The sequence below is a fragment of the Dromaius novaehollandiae genome, chromosome 5, assembly GCF_036370855.1.
Source record: "Dromaius novaehollandiae isolate bDroNov1 chromosome 5, bDroNov1.hap1, whole genome shotgun sequence".
Classification (NCBI taxonomy): Eukaryota; Metazoa; Chordata; class Aves; order Casuariiformes; family Dromaiidae; genus Dromaius; species Dromaius novaehollandiae.
The window spans coordinates 54,044,820-54,067,166 of record NC_088102.1 but is presented as its reverse complement, the minus strand read 5'-3'; the positions used below and the strand labels follow the sequence as shown (position 1 = coordinate 54,067,166).

The 22,347-nt window shown below is 38.8% G+C and overlaps 1 protein-coding gene across 4 annotated transcripts in view; it reads right to left on the bottom strand.

Moving 5' to 3' along the window:
- NELL1 (neural EGFL like 1) overlaps positions 1 to 22,347 on the bottom strand; it is a 294,281-nt gene that overhangs the window by 135,771 nt on the left and 136,163 nt on the right. For all 4 annotated transcript variants that reach the window (XM_064512849.1, XM_064512850.1, XM_064512852.1 and 1 more), the window contains exon 13: positions 14,139 to 14,264. In XM_064512849.1, coding sequence (XP_064368919.1) covers positions 14,139 to 14,264 — 126 coding nt within the window. The remainder of the gene's footprint in view (positions 1 to 14,138; positions 14,265 to 22,347) is intronic.

The window sequence follows — 22,347 nt, the reverse complement described above, 5'->3', positions numbered from 1 at the left end:
TAGACAGTCTACGAGAGGTGCAGTTTGGGGTTATTCTCTCTATGTACATATCACATACCTTGTAAGGTTTGTTTCTAAAAAGTACATGATATTAAGTTGTGATATAATGAGACACGATATAATGAAAAATGTATCAACCGCATTTTTAGACTGTCTTTTCTTATATTGCAAGTCTGGTTTCTGCAAAAATGAACATCTTTAATTCCAGTGATTCATAACAATAATGAATAGAAAGAGCAAAGAAATAAGGTCAAAAACTCCACTTATGTAAGTTTCATAATCTACGCACAGCTTAGAAAAATGACTCTAGATTTATATTCCTAAGTGAAGGTTTAACTGAAGAATACAAAATAAATGTTTCAGAGAAGAACAGCCCAATGTGCTATTTTCAGAATATACAGAAGCAGAGATAAGGTAAGTCCTCCATGCTAGAATCTTTTTTTTTTTTTTTTTTTTTTTTTAAAGAAAACACTGCCAAAAAAAATGTGGTTTTGATCTGCCAAGAAACCCCCAAACTTTTCCTCATCCAGTTTCTCGTGGTACAAATTTATTTCAAGGCTTGCTGCTTTATTAAAGATTGTCACAATTTTGACAGCCTCTATGCAAAAAGCAGCCTGCACTCTCAACCTAAATCCGTTTAGGGAAACAACTGTTTGGGATATTAAAAGACTAAAATATTAACAACTTTAGCCCCAGCTGTTTATGGAGTTCATGCCCATAATCACCACTTAAACTTGCTTAATGTCTACTCCCATGTATCACATAAGAAAGAAGAAACAGAAAAGTTCATCAAAGATAAGGAGGGTCTAAAATATACATACTATGAAGTCCTTCTGGAGATGTGCTGACAACCCACTATCAGAGTTAATGTTCAGGAAGGGAGGAAATTTAAAATTTTGCAGAATATTCTTAATATTCTGCAGGCTCAGATCCAACTCAACAAATTTACTTTTGACTGGAGAGCCAACACATGCCTGCAGTAACATCCAGTAGCAACCAGCATCTCAGTAGCTTTCAAAATCTTTCCAATGACTTAAGCACTACTTAAGTCTTACACAGACTTTCTGTACAGGCATATTTAGGTATTGTCTGCATTTATTTAGTTCATAAATCATGAACTGTTAAGATTTGCATCGTGCTAATAAAACAGAAATAACAGCTTTTTGTTTTGCTAGCTTGTTATCCTTAAACCATCTGTTGCTGAAAAACCTATATAACTGCAACAAGCTACACCACGGTATTCAAAATTGATCTGTACATGTCCTTCAAGAGCTGTCTGAACGTACTCCGGTGCCAAGCACATTAAGTACTTAACCTTCACGCAGCATTAGCTTCTATACTTCACTCCACTTTGTTAATTTGTTTTAAACTTAACACAAGTTAACTCTGTTAGGACTTCCATTGAAACAGAAAAGTTGGACAATAAAGGCAGTTAACCCCTTTGAAATAACATAAGAAAACAAATATCTTTATGAAAGTCAGAAAAAATATCAGGTAATGGTTCCATATTTCAGAAGTAGTATGAACTCATTTCGTTACTGAATTAATTATCTTATCTTCAATGCAAAAACAAAATCCACAAAGGGTAATAACTGCCCTTGGTCCCTAACCCAATTTATGGATCCTGACAAGCAGTCTAATGGCATAGATTATTTTTAATAAATCAACAATCTTAGAGCAACAAATCAGAAGCAGCAGTGACTTAAAAGGAGACTTACTCCCAGAATCCAGTTTGACAGTAGAGCTAAATATGCATATGCAGTTTGATTTCTAGCAGCTATAAACCCAGCCTCTGGATTCTGCAGTTTTGCAGATAACCACATTTCTGGCAACCTCGGTGTCAATTATGACCTGACTGAATACTTAGCCACGTAACTTTTTTAGAGGAAGCCACACATAAGCAAAAAAACACAACAACCCTACCTGCTAATTTTTAAAACTGAGTTTATACCCAGCTAAAAATGCATATACATCCATTTATTGATAAAACATATACAAAAGTCCAGGTCCTTAAAAAACAGGCCTGCACAGACTATATCTCAGAATATTAAAATGCTGTTAAATTCTCCAGTCTCACGACTGTTTTTGTTTCTAACATTTCTTTCAAAAAGTCACATTTCAAATTCCACTAATGCCTTTGATTAAGTCTTTGCAGTTGACTTTCTATACAGCTTCTTCATTCTCTTTGCAATAAAGAATCCTATTGCTGTCTCTACAAGCATCATCGACAATGTTCAGCTATAGATACTTAATCACTCAGAACTGGTCATATGTTTTGGCAACAGCAGATGGAACAAGGCCACTCTGTTGCCCTTAAAAACAGTCCTGTGTTTCTGTGTATATACATTTTATCCTGACTAGTACACCACACAGAGAGCAAACAATTCTGTTAAGATGTGTGATTCCTGCTACTGTCAGACATTTCACATCAGCTAAGAATTTCTTTTCTTTTTCAAGCCTTTTAACTTCTTTCTTTCAATAATCCCAGTCAGTGGTTCAATTCTAACAGCAGCAACAGGCAAAAATGAAAAATGCAAAGGAACCTATGTCATCAGATGCCAATTCCTATATCTCTTATCTGAGCTTGCAACAGTTAAAGAAAAGACATCTGGGCAGAGCAGAGTCACTTGAACTGCGGAGCTTGCATCTTTATTGATTGAGTGAAATAAGTCTATTTTCCTAAAAACGGAAGTGATGATTACTGATCAAAAGATCCTAATAGGTGATTTTAGCATGCTAGGCAGAGAAACTGATAACTGAATATGCTTTTAATACATTAAACTACCTTGTACCTCAAGATGAATGCGGCCATGTCGGTAACAAAGTAAGTTCAGCCTATCGACGTCCGCACTATAGGTCGGCCCTCCTCAAAAGGCACACTCAGGCTCAGGTCCAGACTCAGATCATAAGCATGTTTTTTCTGGGATTTCATCGTGGTCCCAGAAATGTGAAGGCAGACACAACGAGGGCAATGTGTGAAAGAGCGTACGTAGGACAAGGGGATGCACAATGGTATAGCAAGGTTATGCTTTTCCCTGCTCTGTTATGAAGGGATCTGTACAGTGCAAAGCCAAAGCTGTGTTGTTTTTTTTCATCCAAGATTATAAGGTTTGTCTGATTCTTAAAAGCATGCAAAGAGTGAAGCAACAGAACAAAACCATTTATTTAGCTTTGCACTGAGCAGCTTCTACTTGCACATACAATAAATACAATGACATTTTATATTGTGGTGGAATGTGATTACATTTGGAATGCCTTTGCTTTATTGCAAAGCCACATTTATGGCCTATACAGGCTGCAGTTCAGAACTGGATTCTGAAATGAAGGCTCCAAAGATCAGAGGGCTCCTTTGCCCCTTTGTGGGCTGCATATGTGCATACACATGCACATTCTTAATTTATCAAAGATGAATTTGCTATGTCAGACATTTCAGAGAATAACGATGTCAACATTTGTTCTATCTTTAAAGAAACTCCGCCTCCACAAAACTAGCGTAAAGGGCAAGTGTTGGTTGCAATTAGATAGTTTGGCATTATGGAAGCTTATACGCAGTCAATTTTGTGTAATTGGAACACTACCGCAGGAAGCAAAAAAGCAGACTAAACTGAACATCTAGAATCCTGAAAACATTCTGTAGCATGGAAACTTTTCTTTGCTATGACTAAAGAGGAATAAAAATATTTTACTTTTACAGGTCATTAAGATCTCTCCCTGGGGCCATCCTTATCCTTTGCTTGATAGCCCTGTTTCCTGAGCATTTCTACTATCATCTGCCTTGACAGGAAAGTTCAGCTTTCCCCAAACTCCTGATTATCTCAGCCTAACAGCATGCAACTGTATTTTCTAAAAGTGAACTTTACTGATAAATTCTGAAAAGAAAAAAGCCAAGCAAATAAAAATGGCAATAGATTAATCTAATAGAAACACATGATGTGCAAGACCGAGCCATTCATTTGTCTCACTTCTGTGACAATAACCAGTGACAGTTATTTCTGAGAGAATCACAAATTCCTGCTTTGGGTAATTATTATATACAATCATATAACTACATCGGAAGTTTTTTCCTAATGACAAGCTTTCTCTGTCCTGAAGCATAGCTAGGAGGCAAAAAGACTACAGTAGAAAGTATGAAAATATTAACTACAAAGAGATAGATCAAAGCATCTCTTTCTCCCTCCCTGCCCTATTCCCAAAGGCTACCTTTCTTAAGGACCAAGCAAGTCAGCTTGCTAGTTGCTGTTCCTCCACACTCCTTAAAAATATTTCACAAACACTGCAGAAAAGCAGCGGTTTTAGACTTATGGTTATTCACTGATGTTTACACATCTAGACATAAATTTAGGATAGCTAGGTTATCAGACTTAATAGCATTCACCTCCAAATATTGCCGATAATATTCTTGTTCGTGGACAGAACACAAAATCCTCTAAAACCAGAATGAGACCACCCCACAGCACAGACCACACTGGACTCCTTCGCAGCAAGAGAAATTCTGGCCCCTGCTTCCCCCTTACTTCAGCTGAAGAACACATTTAATGTTCTCTGGGAAGCTGTAGAACTAGCAAAGCAAGAGCAGGACAATTTACAACGCACGGCTAAACAGGGCTTACACAAAACCCCAGCCACTTCAAACAAAGAACGGATGCCTGTCATTGAACCAAGGCCCCAAGGTCTTTTCAAGAGCTAAGATCACTCCAAAGGAGATTCTTTGATCACTCATATATAGTAATTGATACTCAAGAGTCAATAGCTGTTAATAAAATATTAGCTTTCTCCCAATCAATATGTACACACTTATGAAATATTCAGCACAAGTAAAAAAAATGAGATCATAGTGAAGTGAGAAATGCTAAAATACTATTTCCTTGAGTATAAAACACATGCTTCGATTAAAAAGGAGAAACCAAGACCTGCAAAAACCTTTGTCATACATATTTCTCATTGTCAGAAAAGAAAGTCAGATGTAAGCACAATCAACTTGATAGAAATTTTTCTATTGAGGTTAACAAGCTCCATATAATTTCTTTGTTTCAGAAATAAAGCTCTGATGTTGCAAATCCCAAATCCAAGCAGTCAGTGCAAAGATACAAAATCAGATCAGCTGAGTGCTGCATGTTTCGCAGATTTGTCAGTTGTTCCTTGGCAAACCAGTCTCATCCACAGTGACACACTGCTGTGCAGGAGGAAATCCTGAAGCTACCCATTTGTCAAGCCCAAGCTAATATACTGCAAGTCGCTTGCCCTTCCAGAGGACTAGTGATTGCATCCCTGATCTTTTCTGCCACTCCTTAAACCAAAGTGGAAGGGATATACAAGCCGGCATTCCCATGCGCCCTACAGTGGAAGGACTCCCCTTGCTCTGTATAGGATTTCTTTGGGAGAAACATACATGTATGTGCCATGCACTGTAGAGACTTTCACCCGACTCCAAATGCTACACACCGCAAGATACATGTAAGCACACTGGAGGAGCATTCGAGTCATTTTTCCTAACAGAATGTGCTAGTCATTATTACTGCAAGCAGACAAGCCACATAGCCCATTCATCCAGCATAAGCAAACACTACAGAGAACCTGTATTTGGCCATCCATTGGCCATGCATTCAAAATGTCTTCTTTGTCTTTGTTCGACTGCTCCATAGCAATGTTTCTGCGCAGAAAAAGAGGATACACCAGGGAGAAACCCTACACAGGTTCCTGTCCAGCATGGTCAGGGTGCCTGGCTACTCAGCCTTTGGCAGTTGACATTAACAAACCAAACTTTGAGAATCAACACCAGGGTGAGCCCACGTCTGTCTGTCTGGCCCACCGACAGTGTGCACACTGTGCCTCTTACCCGGCTTCATCCCTTATCCCATCGTCCTTGACACACACGAACAGACTAACCTTGCACCTGCACACAAAAAAGCTTCTGTGAGATGTCAAGAGGCCCAGAACGCTGACTTTTCTGAGGGAAAAAAGTTAAGACAAAACCTCCCTTAGAACATTTTTGTATTGCTCAGCTATGTATTTTAAAAGTTAATTTTTAGGTTAGAGATGAGAAGAATAAAGCATATTCATTAAGAGAGATTTTATATATTTAAAAGATAACTGCAACTGGTCAAAGTGTTCTCCACATTCACTGAGACTATGACAAAAGGTGAGAGGCTTAAGTTGTAGCAAGGGAGATTTAAGTTAGACATTACAAAAACCTTTCCAACTAGCTTATTGAGTACGGAGAAATACAAAAAATAGGGTTAAGGAATTTCCCTCATGAAAGGTTTTGAAGAACAGATGAGACAAAGGATATTTTGGGGGGTACCCTGGATCCTGCCTTGGAGTGGAGCGGTAGGTTAGAAGACCTTCTCTATGATTCAGTTACTTCCATGATTTAGTAGGAGAGTTCAATTCTCTGTTAATATTTGTTTTCCATGCTTTATTTTTAGCACCTGTGTTTGAAGAACAAAGCGCTTGGTACGAAATGTTTGCTTCTAGAAACAGGACACAGTGCAGGGGGATTTTTGGCTTGTTCAGACAGAGAAGATGACAAACCCTGGCTGTTAGAGCTCCAGCGAGATCACAACTTGATTGACTAAACTCTTTCCCAAAGCAAGTTACACTCCTGAAGGCATTAGCGCTTACTATGGAAGCGGATGACTAAAATATCAGAGCTTTTTGCTTCAAGCCACTGACATTGATCCAGCAGCCTCTGCATGTTTTCAGGGTAATATGTTCTAGCTCTCACCTCATGAACGATTTGTAGTAATTGTAAGATTTAGGAAAGAGATCAAGAATTCATGGGCCACAGACATGGATTTAGTCCTATTTTATCAAAAAGAAATCCCGCAATACCATGGATCAGGATGAATGCTGACAGGCTGACATGTGAAAGCCTGCCACACAGTCATTCTTTAGATAGACAGCTCCATTCACAGGACTTGAATGAGTATTAAATATCATTCTTTTTAAGCTACTGAACATGCGCATGCAAAGCAATTTCCCCCCAAAAATTGTGATAGCGGGCGTGTATATCAAATATAGCATATATATATATATATATATATATATATGCGCACACATATATACACACATCCCCCTATACACGTTCACCAGCACAAAAGGTTGCAACTAATAAATAATGAAAAATGCTAATTATCTTTTAGTCAAAAAACACAACTATCAACATGATTTGTGGTCAGCTGTTTAATTAATTTCAGTATTAATAAAGTTATAGAAAATCAATGTGTCAAAAGGACTTGAAAAGATTACCAACTACTCTGGACAAATTAGCAACACATCAATGCCTAGAGCACGGGGAAAGCACAAAGATGTTTAATTAAACTATTTACTCATGAGGAATTTAAATCATCATAAGTATTATATTTTCAGTACATCTTTTCCTCATATTGAAAGCACTTAGGAACAAATAATATGCAGATCCCCACTGCCTTATTTTAAAGGAAGGAATGTAAAAAAGTAGCAGTTATAGCCAGTGAATGAAGGCGAAGTCAGGAACAAAAGAATATAATACAGCATTTAGAAAGTAAAGGACTGGGGAATAATTCAACGCTAAAGTAACAAAAGATGTTCCAAAACTGTATGGAAAGAGGAAGGAGAAGATTTATAACGTTAAGGTCACATGGTTACTCAAGGCCTATGCACACTATGCTTCAATGAACTGCTATTGTTTCTTTGTGAAAATGTCAATATCTGCAAAAATAAACCTCATTGTTTACTGAATCCTTCTTGGTATGACTATGTTTTTCCCATGCCTAAATTTTTTACTTTGTTTACAGGACTCTAATGTCGTCACAGTCTCAGCATGAATTTGGGCAAGATACTCCATCTCTCTGTGCCTCAGCTTCCCTTTTTCAAAAACAGTAATTAAAATACTTATCGGCCATCGTAGGATGCATTGAGAAGCTACATTATTAATGTTAGCACAGCATTTGCTGACAGTACAAAAGAATTATTCTGTTTAGTATTATTATAAATAGAGGTTTCCCATAGCAAGAGTGTACTAGTTATCTCACTAAGGCACATCTCTAAAGCCAAAATGAATGTGATTGAAAGCTTTCCATTGAGTTAATGGGCTTTGAGTCAAGACCTATGTGAGCATCAGTCATCTGACATGGGTTGGCTGCTTTTTTATTTTGCTGGATTGACTCAGTACTCTTTTAGTCTTCTGTTGACTTGTCCCACAGAGCAAAGAAACGCTGAGGCGGGCAATACCCCTTGGTGCAGAGATTACCTGTTGCTGAACTCGGCCAACAGCCCACTCGGGGACTCGAAACAAATGTTTCTGCATTTTAAGGCACCAGAAACTCAACAACGTTTTTCTGCACAGTTCTGTGAACAGAGATGCTATTGACTGCAATCTAAACAAAAGACTGCTACGTATCAGCAGGAACTAAGTCCTGTCCCTCCTTTTAGCACTTGACACGTATGGATCTCTGGAAGGAAGAGACTACAAAAGAGTAGTTTATGCCTGTTAGTACAACTGTAGCATCGTCCACTTTGAGTGGCTTAATTTTCAAATACATTTAGGACTAAGTATTGCCCCAAAGATACCATGCAGTGAGAAGACAGGCACACAAATCAGAACGCAGCTCGGAGAAGAACAATGTGCTGCCCTCAGTCTGTAGTGTCCAGAGTGGACTCAGAAGGAGGGAATGCTTCAGAGCACTATATATGAATATATTAGTGCCAAGTATAAATCAGGAGGTCCAGATCTCCCCCAAATCCCTATCCCTAGTGGTACCTATTGTGCTGACCACCGGCCACACATAACTGTGATCTCAACCCAATTAACATTTTCACTATCTTTCTTTAAAAATTATGAAGTACTAGGCAAGATACTCACTAGTGATGTACTTCAGGATGACAGCAAGATCTGAAGAAGGCACTAAACAGCCGAAAAGTTTTCGACAGACTCATCTTCATTGCTTACTAACCCACACTTCGGGTTTTCAGCTAGCTGACGTATCTATCAATTCATTAATTCTAGACCATCACATGAAAGTGGTGATATCTGTTTACTGACCACAGTGAACATGCAAGACCCTGCACAGTACTTTCAAAGTCCAAGTGCCACACCAAAAATGTTAATGTTTCCTTCTTGGATGCTAGTTTAGCTCACAGAAAAGGAAGAGATGAAAAAGAGGTTCAGCAGAATAGACTGCAGTAACAACACTGTCTTTGGAAGAGTGACAGTATTATCAGTTGGTTGCCTAAAAGCTTCCATTCACAGCCTTTTCAAACGCATACAGCGGTTTGGGATGATGGGTCAGCAACCTGCCCTTAAAGACTGCTACTTCGCCTTTGTGAAACTTGCTGCATTATTAGTATTGTGACTGGGTTAAATATGCCACCTTGAACCTCTGACAGATAAACTACAGCAACAACAATCTAAAGACATCAATTTTAGTGACAGCAAACAATCTGAACAACTTTTGCTATAATCACAGGATGGAATTGCTGGAAGTGAGTTACCTTTCATGGATGAGGGAGAGGAAGGAGGAGAGAACAGGAGAGGGAGGGCTAGTTTTTTCCTTTCACAGAACTCCACATTCTCCATGCTTTAGGCCCAATCTTGCCAGTAAGGTATTGCAGAAGGGCTTGTTCTGAAAGGTGCAGTAGATTCAAAACCAAATGCTACTCCAGAAACCAAACCACATAGAAGCAAAGGGGCCTTTATGGGATAACTCTTCAAAATCATTAGGTTTTATTATTTCCTCTAGCTCACCCATACTGTAAATCTAATTATCATGCAAACTACTTCCTAAAAAACATTTAAATCCTAAGGCTCCTGCTAAACAATACCTTTCTATATAATGTCAACTTTTCCGCAGGATGAAACTAGCTAATGATATATTTTGAAAATACTCGCTGTGATAGATGAGAGTTTGCTTTTTGCAGGTAACATATAATTAGTGACTCGTTGCTCCGAAAAGCTAAAGGTAAAAAGTTCTATGAACACTATCACACAGAATGAGGACTGAAAAAGGGTTGAAGGCACAGTCCAGTATTTAAAAATCATGCAGAACGGCACAACTGCATAAAAAAACCTGGAAAGGGATTCCTTTCATAGAAGAAAAACCCTTGCCTGCATAGCCTGGTGCATAAACAGGAGGATGTTTGATATAGGTTGCACCACCCTTTGGGAGCGCATGCTGCTGACAGGGCAGCTGTCAGGGCTCCCCAGGGCAAAACGGGCAAAGTAATTTTCAAACCCAAAAGGAGTTTCTTCATTTTGCAATACGACGACCATGAGCAATGCATGCAGCCAGAGGAATAAAAATCCTTTGGCATGCTCATTTGTTAAGGTTGTTTAAAGCTTTAATGCATAATTAGCAAATATTTGTAGGAAATAAAAAAAATACAGCCCCAAATGAAAGCATCCTAATTAAAATAGCACAAAAGTGACTACACAAAACAAACAACTTCCTCTTGAGTTGACTGCAGGATTTTAAAAATATTTCAGTGTCCCAAACAGGGACATATCTACATATCAGCATGATATACCTAGTTGTTAGAGATAACTTATGGCCTATTAAGATAAAACAGTACTTTTTGAAGTGATCCAGTAGTGGGTGGGGATGGTGGAGACAGAGAGATTAGACATTATAGCTTCAAACAGGTGGAGGGTGGGGAAAGAGATATTGTAGCTTCAAACTACGCAAGAATAAATATAGATATACATACATATACACACACACATTTCCATAATAATACTGGAGGACAAATGCAGCCCACCAGACACAAAAATACAAGTTTAATAACATATAACTTATAGTGCTTCAAAAAAGAAGTAAACAAAATAACGCACATTCAATGCAAACTCCCAGACTGGTATATTAGAAGAAAGCAGTCCAAGAGAACTTATTTTTCAACAAGCAATACAAAGTAAAAACCTGTGGAAGTGAATAATATTCTTCAAATCAGGAGATTACAGTAAATGAGATCATCTGGAGGAACAAATTTTCAGAACGGGAAAGAATGTGATTTACCTGAGAACAGATAAACAACCTGTGACTTTCATGGGAAGAGACTGAAAGAAGCTTCCTTTTCAAGGATTACTTTTCTCAATAAAACTGTTTTTCACTGAAGAGCTTAATTAACATTCAGAGCTGACAGCTCCAGGAACAGGAGAGTACAAAAACATTAATGCACCTTTATTGGTGAATCCAGGTCAAAATTACTGCTAGACTGACTAACCTGCTCACAAAAAAAATGCAACACACTAGGTCTTTTGCTTACACAAGACTGAACATTGATTATTTAAGAAAATATCCACTATCCCATCTTAAGCCATATTTTAGAATTTAAAATAATTATAGACTTCAGGCAAATTATTACTTTGGTTACTTATCTTCTTTGTTTCTGTGACTACAATTTGTGTGCACTCAGCACAGCTTCCAATGTACTAGGTTCTTACTGATATCCACGGAAAGTTCCTGCTCCACAGTCCTCATGATCAGAGCTGGGAAACATTATTCAAAAGATGTTTTGGAAAAAAAAGTTTCATCAACAGCAAAACAGTACAAATTAGTTTAATTAGAGAAAGATGCAAGGAGAGGAGAAAAAAAAAATACAGAAAGCTGAATAAAATTCAAGAATATCCAGATTATACATTCCATTTTGTTCAATTCAGATTGACCTAGCGTGTCGATATTCAATTCGGTTTCTTTTTAAAAATGATAAAAACCTTATGCAATCCAAAAAAATGTTTCTGACTTATGACTTCCGCGCTTCACCGCTTTCCACCTTTCCAAAGCAGCCAGAGCACTGGGGCCACCAGGCAGCCGCCTGCCCAGCAACACCGACTCTGCTCCACAGCTCCCGCACGAGTCGAGGGCAGCCTGGACTTCCCAAGGCCTGATGCCTCCTACTCTGTGGAAGTAACTCTGCCTTTAAGTCAGTATTATATAAAGCACATGCAGAGCTGTGCACATGCCTTAAAGCACTTACATTTGAAACTTGTTCACCTTTATCGTAAACACATTCACTTTCGCTGTACTGAAAAAAGCCTGACCCCCATATACACAAGATCCAGATGTCATCTGAATGCTAACCTATGTCAGGCTTCCAGGTTTGTCCCCAAATACCTGATCCAACAACAATACGACTTCTCACTTACTTTGTATGAATAAATAGGAACAAATTAAAATCTATAATCTATTTTGCTTGTGCCTGCTATACATTGGTGCCAGCATAAAAGGGAATTATTTAAGTATTTGCTGCCTGATTTTTTTTTTAATTCATGAGAGAAGCTTCTGTAAGCATAATGCAACATGCACAAGCAGGATTAGGTCTTCTATTGCACAAGTACTTGAATATATATTTTTGTAATATACTATTATTTCTACATAAAAAAGGCAATGAATCAAGTTTCTCCTCAAGTATGTTAAACATTTGCTGTGCCTTTTAACTGCGATGTTGAAAAAGAAGTAATTGTAGCAAGATAATAAAAACTGCAAGAAATATTTATCTCACTCATTCGATTATTTCTTTCTTATATCGCTTCTGGTTTTTTGTTGTTTTCTGTGCATGCACGTTAAATGAATGTTCACCCATTACTGTCAAGCACCTGTCTTATTACTTCACACTTTTGCTGTAAATCACAAATACCCTGCTTTCTAAACCATTTGCATGCCTAATGATACTGTCTTGCTAGAAGGAAAGGAACATTAGGGAATTAGTAGTGTATATATGGAAAACAAGTATCAGATTATCAGAAATGTTTTTCCCATCACTGTAAAAGGAGCTAGCATACACAGCACACACATTTAGAGCAAAATTTAAGGTCTAAAACTTTTCTGACACAGCAGATTGTAAAAGATCAAGAAAAACTCTAAAATTTACTCAAAAGACACAACAAATTATTTAGAAATAAAGAACATCTACACAAAATACAAACCAGTTCCCTGACAGCTATTTAATATGAGCCTCTCTCAAGAGATGAGTAGGACTTTTCTGAAGTCTTTATAAACTACCTAATCCTAGCTACAAGGTATGCTTCATCATGAAAATTGATATTTCCTGTGACCCTCCCTAAGGATTATGTGTATTACAAGGTAATTATTCCAGGCTGGAAATCATTCTCCTATTCAATACTCCTTGGCCATCCTTCCACTTAGGAGAATAGCTTGCCCAACACAATTCTAAACCTGGTATTGTGTCCAGCTTCCTTATTTCTGTTTCAATAAATCTGCCTGATATGTCCCTCCTTTGCCAGACAGGTGTACCATCAAAATAATCCTGAGATCAGCCCTTTTGGAGGGATGTGATTGAAAGATGTTATCAACTTAGCTACAGCTGGGCAGAGCATTTCAGAAACTTCTCACGTTTTTCCCAGAGATTGCCAGGGAAGGTTCCTTAAAAACCTGTACACGGAGATGAGACATATCTACTTTCCCATAAGACTTTTTAGAGCTCATTTTGCTGATAGGTATTTAAAAAAAATTACTACATTTATTGTCTAATGCTGTTGCACTTATTCTCATTTCTAAATAATGTGTGCCATAGTCCTGGAGGCATTAATTCTCAGCATTAACAATAACAATTTCCAAACCATCAGACAACAAACGGTTTTGAAGAACTTGCACATTTTCAGTTTCTCTTTCATCTCAGTTCTGAACACAAAGCTTTTCCTGCTGGATCATTTCTGACATTTCAAACCACTGACCAGCTTCAAACCCTAGGTAATAAAACATTACTTCTTCTCACTAAATGTGGGAACCCTCTTTATGTCCTGGCTAAAATCAAGCAGATCCAAAGGTCTGGATGAGTCATACTCCCATGCAGAGAGACATTAACGGAGCTGTGAAGTGAGATGATGGTACAGCAGGGCTAGGGACCGGACAGGATCTTGCTTGCACCTCATATGCAAGACAGTTGCGGGATGATAAGGGACAGTGCCCTGGCTGACAAGGGCGCTCAGGCACGTGCATCTGCCAAGCTTCCTGCGCCACCCTTGATCTAATCCGAAATACAGCCCCTCACACCACATGCATCTATCCGGCTTGTGTCTAAATTTTATGAGAGCAGAAGGACAGCTAGAACGCGGCTTTTGCTTCTGCTCAGGGGTTAATTAAAAGATAAGCAATACACACCAGACAGAGTACAGCAGCACTGCTGCTATGTACTTAAGAGCTCACCTGTACACGAGAAGTCATCCACACGGACATATCCCATGACACAGTCACAACGATAGGATCCAGGCAGGTTAACGCACACGGTATTGGCGTGACAATAATGCATCTTAGCAGCGCACTCATCAATATCTGTGGGGAACAAGAACCAGGGAAAGTCCCAGTCAGGCTCAGAGTTAAATGTGTAATGTGACATAATATTAGAATAAGAGATGAGAAATTCCATTTATAACTCCAGAAGCAACCTGGCTTGACCCTAGCATTAAAGAACAAGGCAAATTTGGTCGAAAAATCTTGCTTAAAAATGCAGTAAAAACTCCTGCATCACAAGAATGCGTTCCTTCCACTGTTCTTTACAAAATCCTAATTTTTTCTAACTCTGGAAAACTAAAATGTATATTTGTTTTTTCATGGTAACTTCTAGAAGTCGAAAACTGATAAAAAAGAATTTTCAAACATGAAAAGTTACATCAAAAACATGCAACACTATGCAACACTAATTCTGTCTGATACAGAAACTAAAACATGAAGATGTAGTAACTCTGCAAGACACGGTATCAATTAGGAGTCGCATTGGACAGATAGGGCATGGCAATCTTTGTCTTGAAAACGTAGCAGATTCAACTGCAATAATCAATAAGTATTCCAGCCCTCCCGGTTCATTCAAACACTCTGCTAATGCCTTGTTCCTGAAACACACTTGTGCTACAAGAGTTAATGAAAATGGTACAGTTGTGTAACTGTGCCACTTCCACATCCTGCCCAAGGAGGAGATTCAGCCAGTTGCCTAAACTTACTTTGACCCCGCTTTATGCCATCCCAACGAAAAAAAAGATGACTTAGGAGAGCTAGCAGCTTGGTGCTATATCTACTTGCTGAGCAATCTCTATTGTTGCTGCAAATCTAAAATTCAAAATTATAGTTTTCTGAATAGGGAATCAAAACCATCATTTACTTGCCTGTTTAAATATCACAAAGCTCTGCAATATTGTAAACTGTAAAATTCTTCCTCCTTCCCTTCTCACAAAACCAGAAATTATACTGAAGCGTTCATTTTATTTTTTCTGATTAGGATAGATGTTCCACCCAGTAGCACCAATTTTACATACAGTAATTCATGGTTTTCAAAAGTTTTTTCTAGTATTACACATGTCCAAGCAAAAGAAAAGAGAAGCAAACTTTTTTTTTTCCTGTTACATTTTCCTTGCTATTGATTGCTCATGCCCAAGAAAGGTATTAACTGGCAACAGTGCTGAAAATTTTCTCAGCTGGTCGGGTACAGACCGGTCTCCCCACAGTTAGGCTGCCACATCCCTCTGCAAAACCACCTGCAGAGACCACGCTGTGTTCTCCCTCCTCCCTCGCCATATGGAGACACAACTGAAACGCCAGGACGGGTTAGTACCATAACCACGGCAGCCCCCTGCAAGCTGAGAATTTCACCCAAGAAGGGGCGGGCCCTAATTGTGCGAGTACTGAGCTCTGTGCTGCCTTAATTCAGGGCTACCAGTAGCTGAGCTATCCTGTTCAACCCCCCTGCACAGAAGTAGCTGCTGTTGAGATACGCTCGCATTTTCATCTCCAAAAATGAAACACATGCCAGCTCTGCTCACTCTTTCTACACTATGGACATCTGTCCAGTAAGAGCAACCAGCTAAATCATTTCATGTTGGCCACCAAACAGCTGTCAGTTGGCACTACTAACTTGGCCTGAATTAGAAATGATGGCCTCGAGGCAAAGGACTTTGTATACTACTGCAAGCACCTTGAACTAGCTTGTTCCCACTTCTCTGTTGTTTCTGTTGCAGTGCCACTTGATGAAATGAATTTTAAAAAGTCAGAAGCATCAATATATGAAAGATAAAAGCCAAGAAAAATCCTCCCACATGTCTTGTTATCACACCACTGAGTGCTAGAGCCACTTGGGAAACACTCAGGTGTTGACGTGTGTTCACACTGTTCTGCTTGCAGCCTCTTTTTAATAGGCTTTTGGTGCATAGCTTTGAGGAGTTTCGTTCTTGCATATCTAATAATTTTCTGGCATAAAAGGGAAGGGAACAGAAAGATGTCTGAAAAGAAAGCGAGAATGTCAAACCAGCAACCAATTCACCTGAAAATTAACCTGGTGTGTTGCCCTCTATCTCTAGCTTCCTCGCTGAATTCACCGGACAACAATCCTCCCCTTTCTTCCCCCAAAGGGGAGTGAGAGGATTAAAAGTCTCAGAGGTGAAGGAACTTGAATGAATTTTTATTCATTGCAAGCAAAGACCACAGTACTATAACACAAAGTAGGAAAATTCCCAAGGATAAAAAGGAAATTCACAACCTATAGGAAAATACCTCTGTAGCCGAATCTCTCAAAAGGAGACTAAGGACATGAAGGGATGACTTGACTATAAATAAGAGAATTGAGAACAATTGACACTGGGTTGCAGCAGAAGTCCTTGAGTACAGGAAGAAAAAGACTGGACTTAATAAAGGAATCAGAAGGAACAAAAGATCTCTCTCTCCAAACTTTGCTCATTTATTTAGGCCTTTTCTCCATGTTTCTCTACGCGTTTTCCATACATACAGTATTCTACATCTTCTGTTACCTTTACAGTATTAGCCTTGTGCTAATACATGCAGTTCCTTTACAGAGAACAACACTGAGAGGTCGAAAACCAGCAATAGTATTTTCTTACTAAAGCTGTAGGGCAATGATAAAGCTGGTTTTTTGGCCCGCAGTTCTACGAACTCTTGTAAAAGGTTAGGAATTCATGCCAAAAAGCTTTGGGTTTTTATTTAATATTGTTAGAGTAAAATCCATAAAGCACACAGTGGCATATATCAGCTCAGTTGTAATGGAACTAAAATTGTGATTCATGTGTATAGATTGCTTGTCGCATTTGAAATATTAGAGCTCATCTTCTAGCGGTCTTTTGAGGTGATAAAAATACATGATTAATGTTTCTCTCCAGACTGGTGAAGTAGTTTGTTTTTCTTCTAAAAAGGTATACTTATGGTCTTTAAAATGAGACTTGACACAGCATAATGATCATTCACATATCACCAGCTTCCATCTACATAAGCTAGTTCTTTGCAACAAGGACATTTGGGCTTCAGCTTTTCAGTAAGGATCATTACTTCACTAGGTGGGTTGGTTTGGTAGGGGAGCACTAATCTACTGGATTCAAGTGTTTCCTTACGTTATCCACACAGGGTTCATCATCTATACAGAGCTCTGCCTATTTACTTGCTTATCCTATAGCTGATCAGGTATCACCATACTCTTTACAGTTCTAAATTGGGTTCGTGAAGTTAAAGGGAAATATGCATATATTATTTTTTTTACTATTTGTGCCAGTACTGGTATAAAACATAATAACAGTATTAATCTCAGTGGAGCTACCTCCTCACCTCCTCAGCAGCTCACATTCTTTTTTTTTTTGGTCATCTAATACCAACTGTTCCCAGTAGAGAACAAAACAAGACAAGACAAGACATGGAAAAGAAAATACAAATGGTATTATGCTTTGCTATGCAATGGTACTGCCCCTCTCTGACATCTATATCAAGATTTGAGGGAAAACAGGATGTTCAAAGGAAAAGGAATTTTATTTCTATTAAAAAAATCTAATTAACTCAGCGTAAATTCTTTCTATTAACTGTATTTAATGTAATGGGCTCATTAAACTAACAAATACAAGATGGACATTTGGCATATGCACACTCTGCACAGAAGAATGAAAGACAAAGAAAAGAAAGACAAAGAAAGTACAGACAAAGTTAAATAATGGCTGCATTAAGAAGAAAGTAAACAAGAAAAATACATCAAATGCATGGTTCGGGTAATTTCTGGCTTACGTAGGGGGAAAAAACAGCCAAACCCATGGCCGCTGGGAGTGCTGGCCATTGGGTTGCATCTGCAAAGGTACTTTGTAAACTTTACAAACCACTTGACCCTTTTTGCGTCCCACTCCAAAAACCCACTGCTAAATATTTAAACACAGATGACAATGAGATACTGCTAGAGCATTTTCGCACCATTTGCCCCCTCCAATAATAGTCATATGAAGCCAAATTAATCCCTGCTATACAGAGGACAAAATTCCCGTTAACTGCAATGGGACTTTTGATCATTTATCCAAAAGGTGAAATGGACCTACGATTTTTAATTCCGTTAGTCCTGTAAGCCATCTTGAAACTAGGCACTCTTGATGGATGGAAATGCAGAGCACCAGTGGCATGCATTTGAAAATAATCCACTTGGACATTAGCAATATCGTCACCCATTGTTTGCGGCTTCATAGTTTAGCTACTGGAAGACAATAACATTCAAATCAAAACAAAACAAAATGAACTATGAAGTGTTCCAGAACACAAGTAAATGATCTATTTTGGAAATCTGCTAAGTATCAGAATCAATTACTCCACTCACAACTCTCTTCCAATTATTTGCTTTCAGCTTGGGGAATCACATTTTACCAAATTTAATTATAATTTGCAAGCATGCTGTAAGGAGGCAAAGACAGAAGAGCAAAGACAGCTTTCCACAAAGCTCTGATCTCTAATTCAGGACTCCTCACCAGAAAACAATGCCAATTTGTGCCTGTGTGTGTGTGTTGGGGGGGGGGGGGGGGGGGGGGAAATGTTGTGAAATGAACTCTGTTTTTCCCAATCTCTTCTTATTCAACTTAACACCATGCTTGAGCTACATTTAACTCTGGGTTAAATAATCTGGATTTTTTTTTCAATGTAAAACCAACCTGTGCTGTTATTTAAACCTAACCAGCTCTTAAGATATGCACACAAGTTGATGGACTCGTATAAGCAAAGCTTTCAAGATAGCGAAGAACAACAGCAGTGGAGCATAAAAGAGATCCTAAAATGTCAGCCACCCTGTGCTTATGCAAAAATGAACACACAGTTTTTGCTCCACTGACTTAGCAATTCATTCTTCATTATCTTCATTATTTATCTTCCAAATTCCCCCCAATTCTGTCCTCTCCTGCTCTCATCTCTTTTCCACTGCCAGATCCACCTGACTTCAGCTCTGCTTGTCTTTTTCCCCCTCCCATTACCTGCCCTCTTTCACATCCTTCTAACAGGCCCCATACCTGCTTCCTTTAGCACAGGGTTGGCTTCTCAAATTGTGGAACGCAACCCTCAGCAAAAGGCTTTCAGGGAGCCATAAAGCATTAGACAGCAGCAGCCAGCAGTTCCCTGCGAGATGGCAACGGCTCAGCTTGCAGGAGTAGGGAAAGACTAATTATTGGCTGCAAGCGTTTAGGCTAGCTTTAAACACGTTTACCACTTGTGCTTGTTGATAGCAGCAGTTCAGTTCCTCCAAGGCAGGACAGCGGGGCAAATACACGCACCCCTCGCCACTCCTCCAACTTGGAGGAACGGAGCTGCTTCCAAGTCAGAGGCAGAAAAACAAAACAAAATAAAGACAGATGAAGCAAACAATAATCTCCCTTTCAACAAGGCTGAGAAACATTGCCCTAATATCGTAAATAAATAAAGAGCTAAAAACACCTTGACAAATTAGGACTGGTGTAGCATCACCAGGGAATCTGTAAGCAATATAATAACTATCAATATAGTAACATTAGAAAGTACTATCACTTTGATTTTTAGGCCTTCATTAAAACGGTGCAGCCTCTTCCTCTGGGCACAGCGTAAAAGTGCTTTACGCCGATATAGCTACTTTACGATCTACCCAAGAATATCAATATTCCAAATCAGCTATCAATTTAACTGCCCCTCTAGGGATTATAACAGTGTAATTATCAGATTAAATAAAGAAACAACTAAATATAAAAAATAAACACACACAAATGCAAGTGACACTTGAACAATCATACTTTCCAGAGCATACCAGACCTAAAATAATGTAACATATTCCAGAGAAAGACAGGAGAAAATGGAAGTTGAGCTGTAGCCTTCCACTTTATTTCAGTATTGTTGGGCTTAAATTCTTTTACCTGTCACACTCATGAAAGTGACTGGTCATTCTCAAACAAAATGACAATTTTAGCACTCCTTTGCTACCTATTTTCTTGAGTACACCAGTAAACAGCCCAGACAGCAGTCATCCTGGACAGTGGTTGCTTCCTAAAATCCACTCTGGAGAAATTTAGTTTCAGACTTTAGAATACTGCCTAGGCGCAAGATCAGCTCTTCTTTTCCGTCCTTCCTAATGTTTACATCTGTGTCCAAATCATTACCCTCGTTATCTTATGTTATGGTTATACCACAATTCTGGCACCAAAGTCAGCACCACACTTTAAAGCTTTCTGTCCAGGCTATGTAATGCCCCTCTAGTTAGAAGTTTTTCCTTTCATGATTCTATTAAACTCTGCTCCTCTTTAAACCAGCCTGAAAATTTGTAATTCTGCTCCTCCTTGCTCTTTCCGTCATTACGCTGGTAATTTAAGATGCACTCTTAAGTGTCAGTGTGGTTGGCTTGGGGGAGGGTCCTTAAGATCCCTGAGATCTCTTAGGATAAGAGCAGTTTATTTAAAATGAACTTTTAGTAAAAGACAATTTAAATCAGTTACAAGGCTGCCACTGGTGTGTCAGCATTGAAGAAAATCTAAGTAATGTATTGGGGGAGGGGGGTGAACAGAAAGGAGCTGTCTTTCTAACCCTAAGTGAATGACCGCAATCATTTGATAAATACATTAACAAAAAATGTTCTTAGTCTTATAAATATTATTTTTAAAAAATGTTTGCAGGTATAGCTCTTAGGGATGGTTGATAACTTATTCATAAGACATCTCTGACAGTTACAAATAAGTTATTTTAAAAAATATGCAGCCAGAATTCACATATGATAATGCAGCTTAGAGAACACAGATTAAAAATAACCACAAAAAAAGCAGAATAAAACATTTGGGGGGAACAGGTTTTGGCTAATGGCAGTGGCTCAGTCATTTGCTCCAACATGCCAAAGCAACTGGCAAAAACAAGTCAAGAATCTTCTTGTATATGCTGAAAATAATAGCAGTCGCTCTGGTGTTTAGAACTTAACTGAAATCCAGATTGTTTTTATCTGGGATTATTCAGCCTTTTAATTTATTTCTAATTATCCTTTGAAAATATACTGATATCTGGATTTAGAACAGAGAGCAGCACCACGGGCTACTAAGCGGTGTGCCTGAGTGGGTGTGAGAACTCCTCGGATTACGAAGGGCTATGTAAGGAGCACGCTACTTTTTTCAATTCTGGAGCCTGTGAGGATTCAGAACATTTACCCAAGCTGGTGCCAGCGCCCCTGCTCTCCAGCTACTCTCTGGCCTCTGACTTGATCAAAGCAGATCAGTGACATTGAGGACCTCCTGCAAAGCGGACTCGTGGATTCAAAGGAACATTCACAATGTCCTCGCATGGACATTACAGCGAGCAGAAAGGTTCTTTATCAACGCCAGGCACTTCAAGATATTCGGAAATACTACCAGCTACTTCAACAAAGAATTCTGTATTTCAGAGAAATGACCTGGTGTCTATTAGCCTCTTAATCAGAAAAAAGCAAAGAACACTTTTATGTCCTCTTAAGCACTCTGAAGAGTAAAGAGTGAGATGTCATTGGTTCTGACTCTAAAGAAACATCTTCAACTAAAAGGGAGTGAATCCCAAATAACCTGGTTCTGGCCCTGCAGGAATTGCTGGCTCCCAGAACGTTGCAGGACCAAGTCTGCTGGTGGAAAAGTTGTCCTCTCTTTGGTTAAGAGTACACAGGGGATCTGATGGGATAGAGAATTGAGAATGGGGCTAAGTAACAGAGCAGTAGGGAGCTGTGCCATCTTTGCCTGCCTCCATCTGAAGTCAGAATAATACTCTTGACCGCATTGCCAAGGACACTGTAACAAGTAAGAGCTAAACTTACAGAAAGATAAATCCAGAAAAAGGATGCAATTCAATTACAATGCAATTCTGAAAACTTCTCTTTTAAAAACATTAATAGAAATATGCTCATGTGGCTGTACGTCCCATGATGGTGTTAGCCTGTTGTTCTTTCATAGCAGCCTTCTCTTAAAAAATAGCCGAAACCTGCTTCCTGTCCCTTTTCAGAAGTGGTACGCTCTGTAGTTCACATTATAAATTCTTTCATCCCTCACCCATACTTATGCAAAGTTATGAAATAGCTACATTTGTACGTTTTAGTCTTCTTTCAAAATAGCAGAAGTTTTCTTAAAGCTTCACTCCAAATGCTAATTTTGGAATAAAT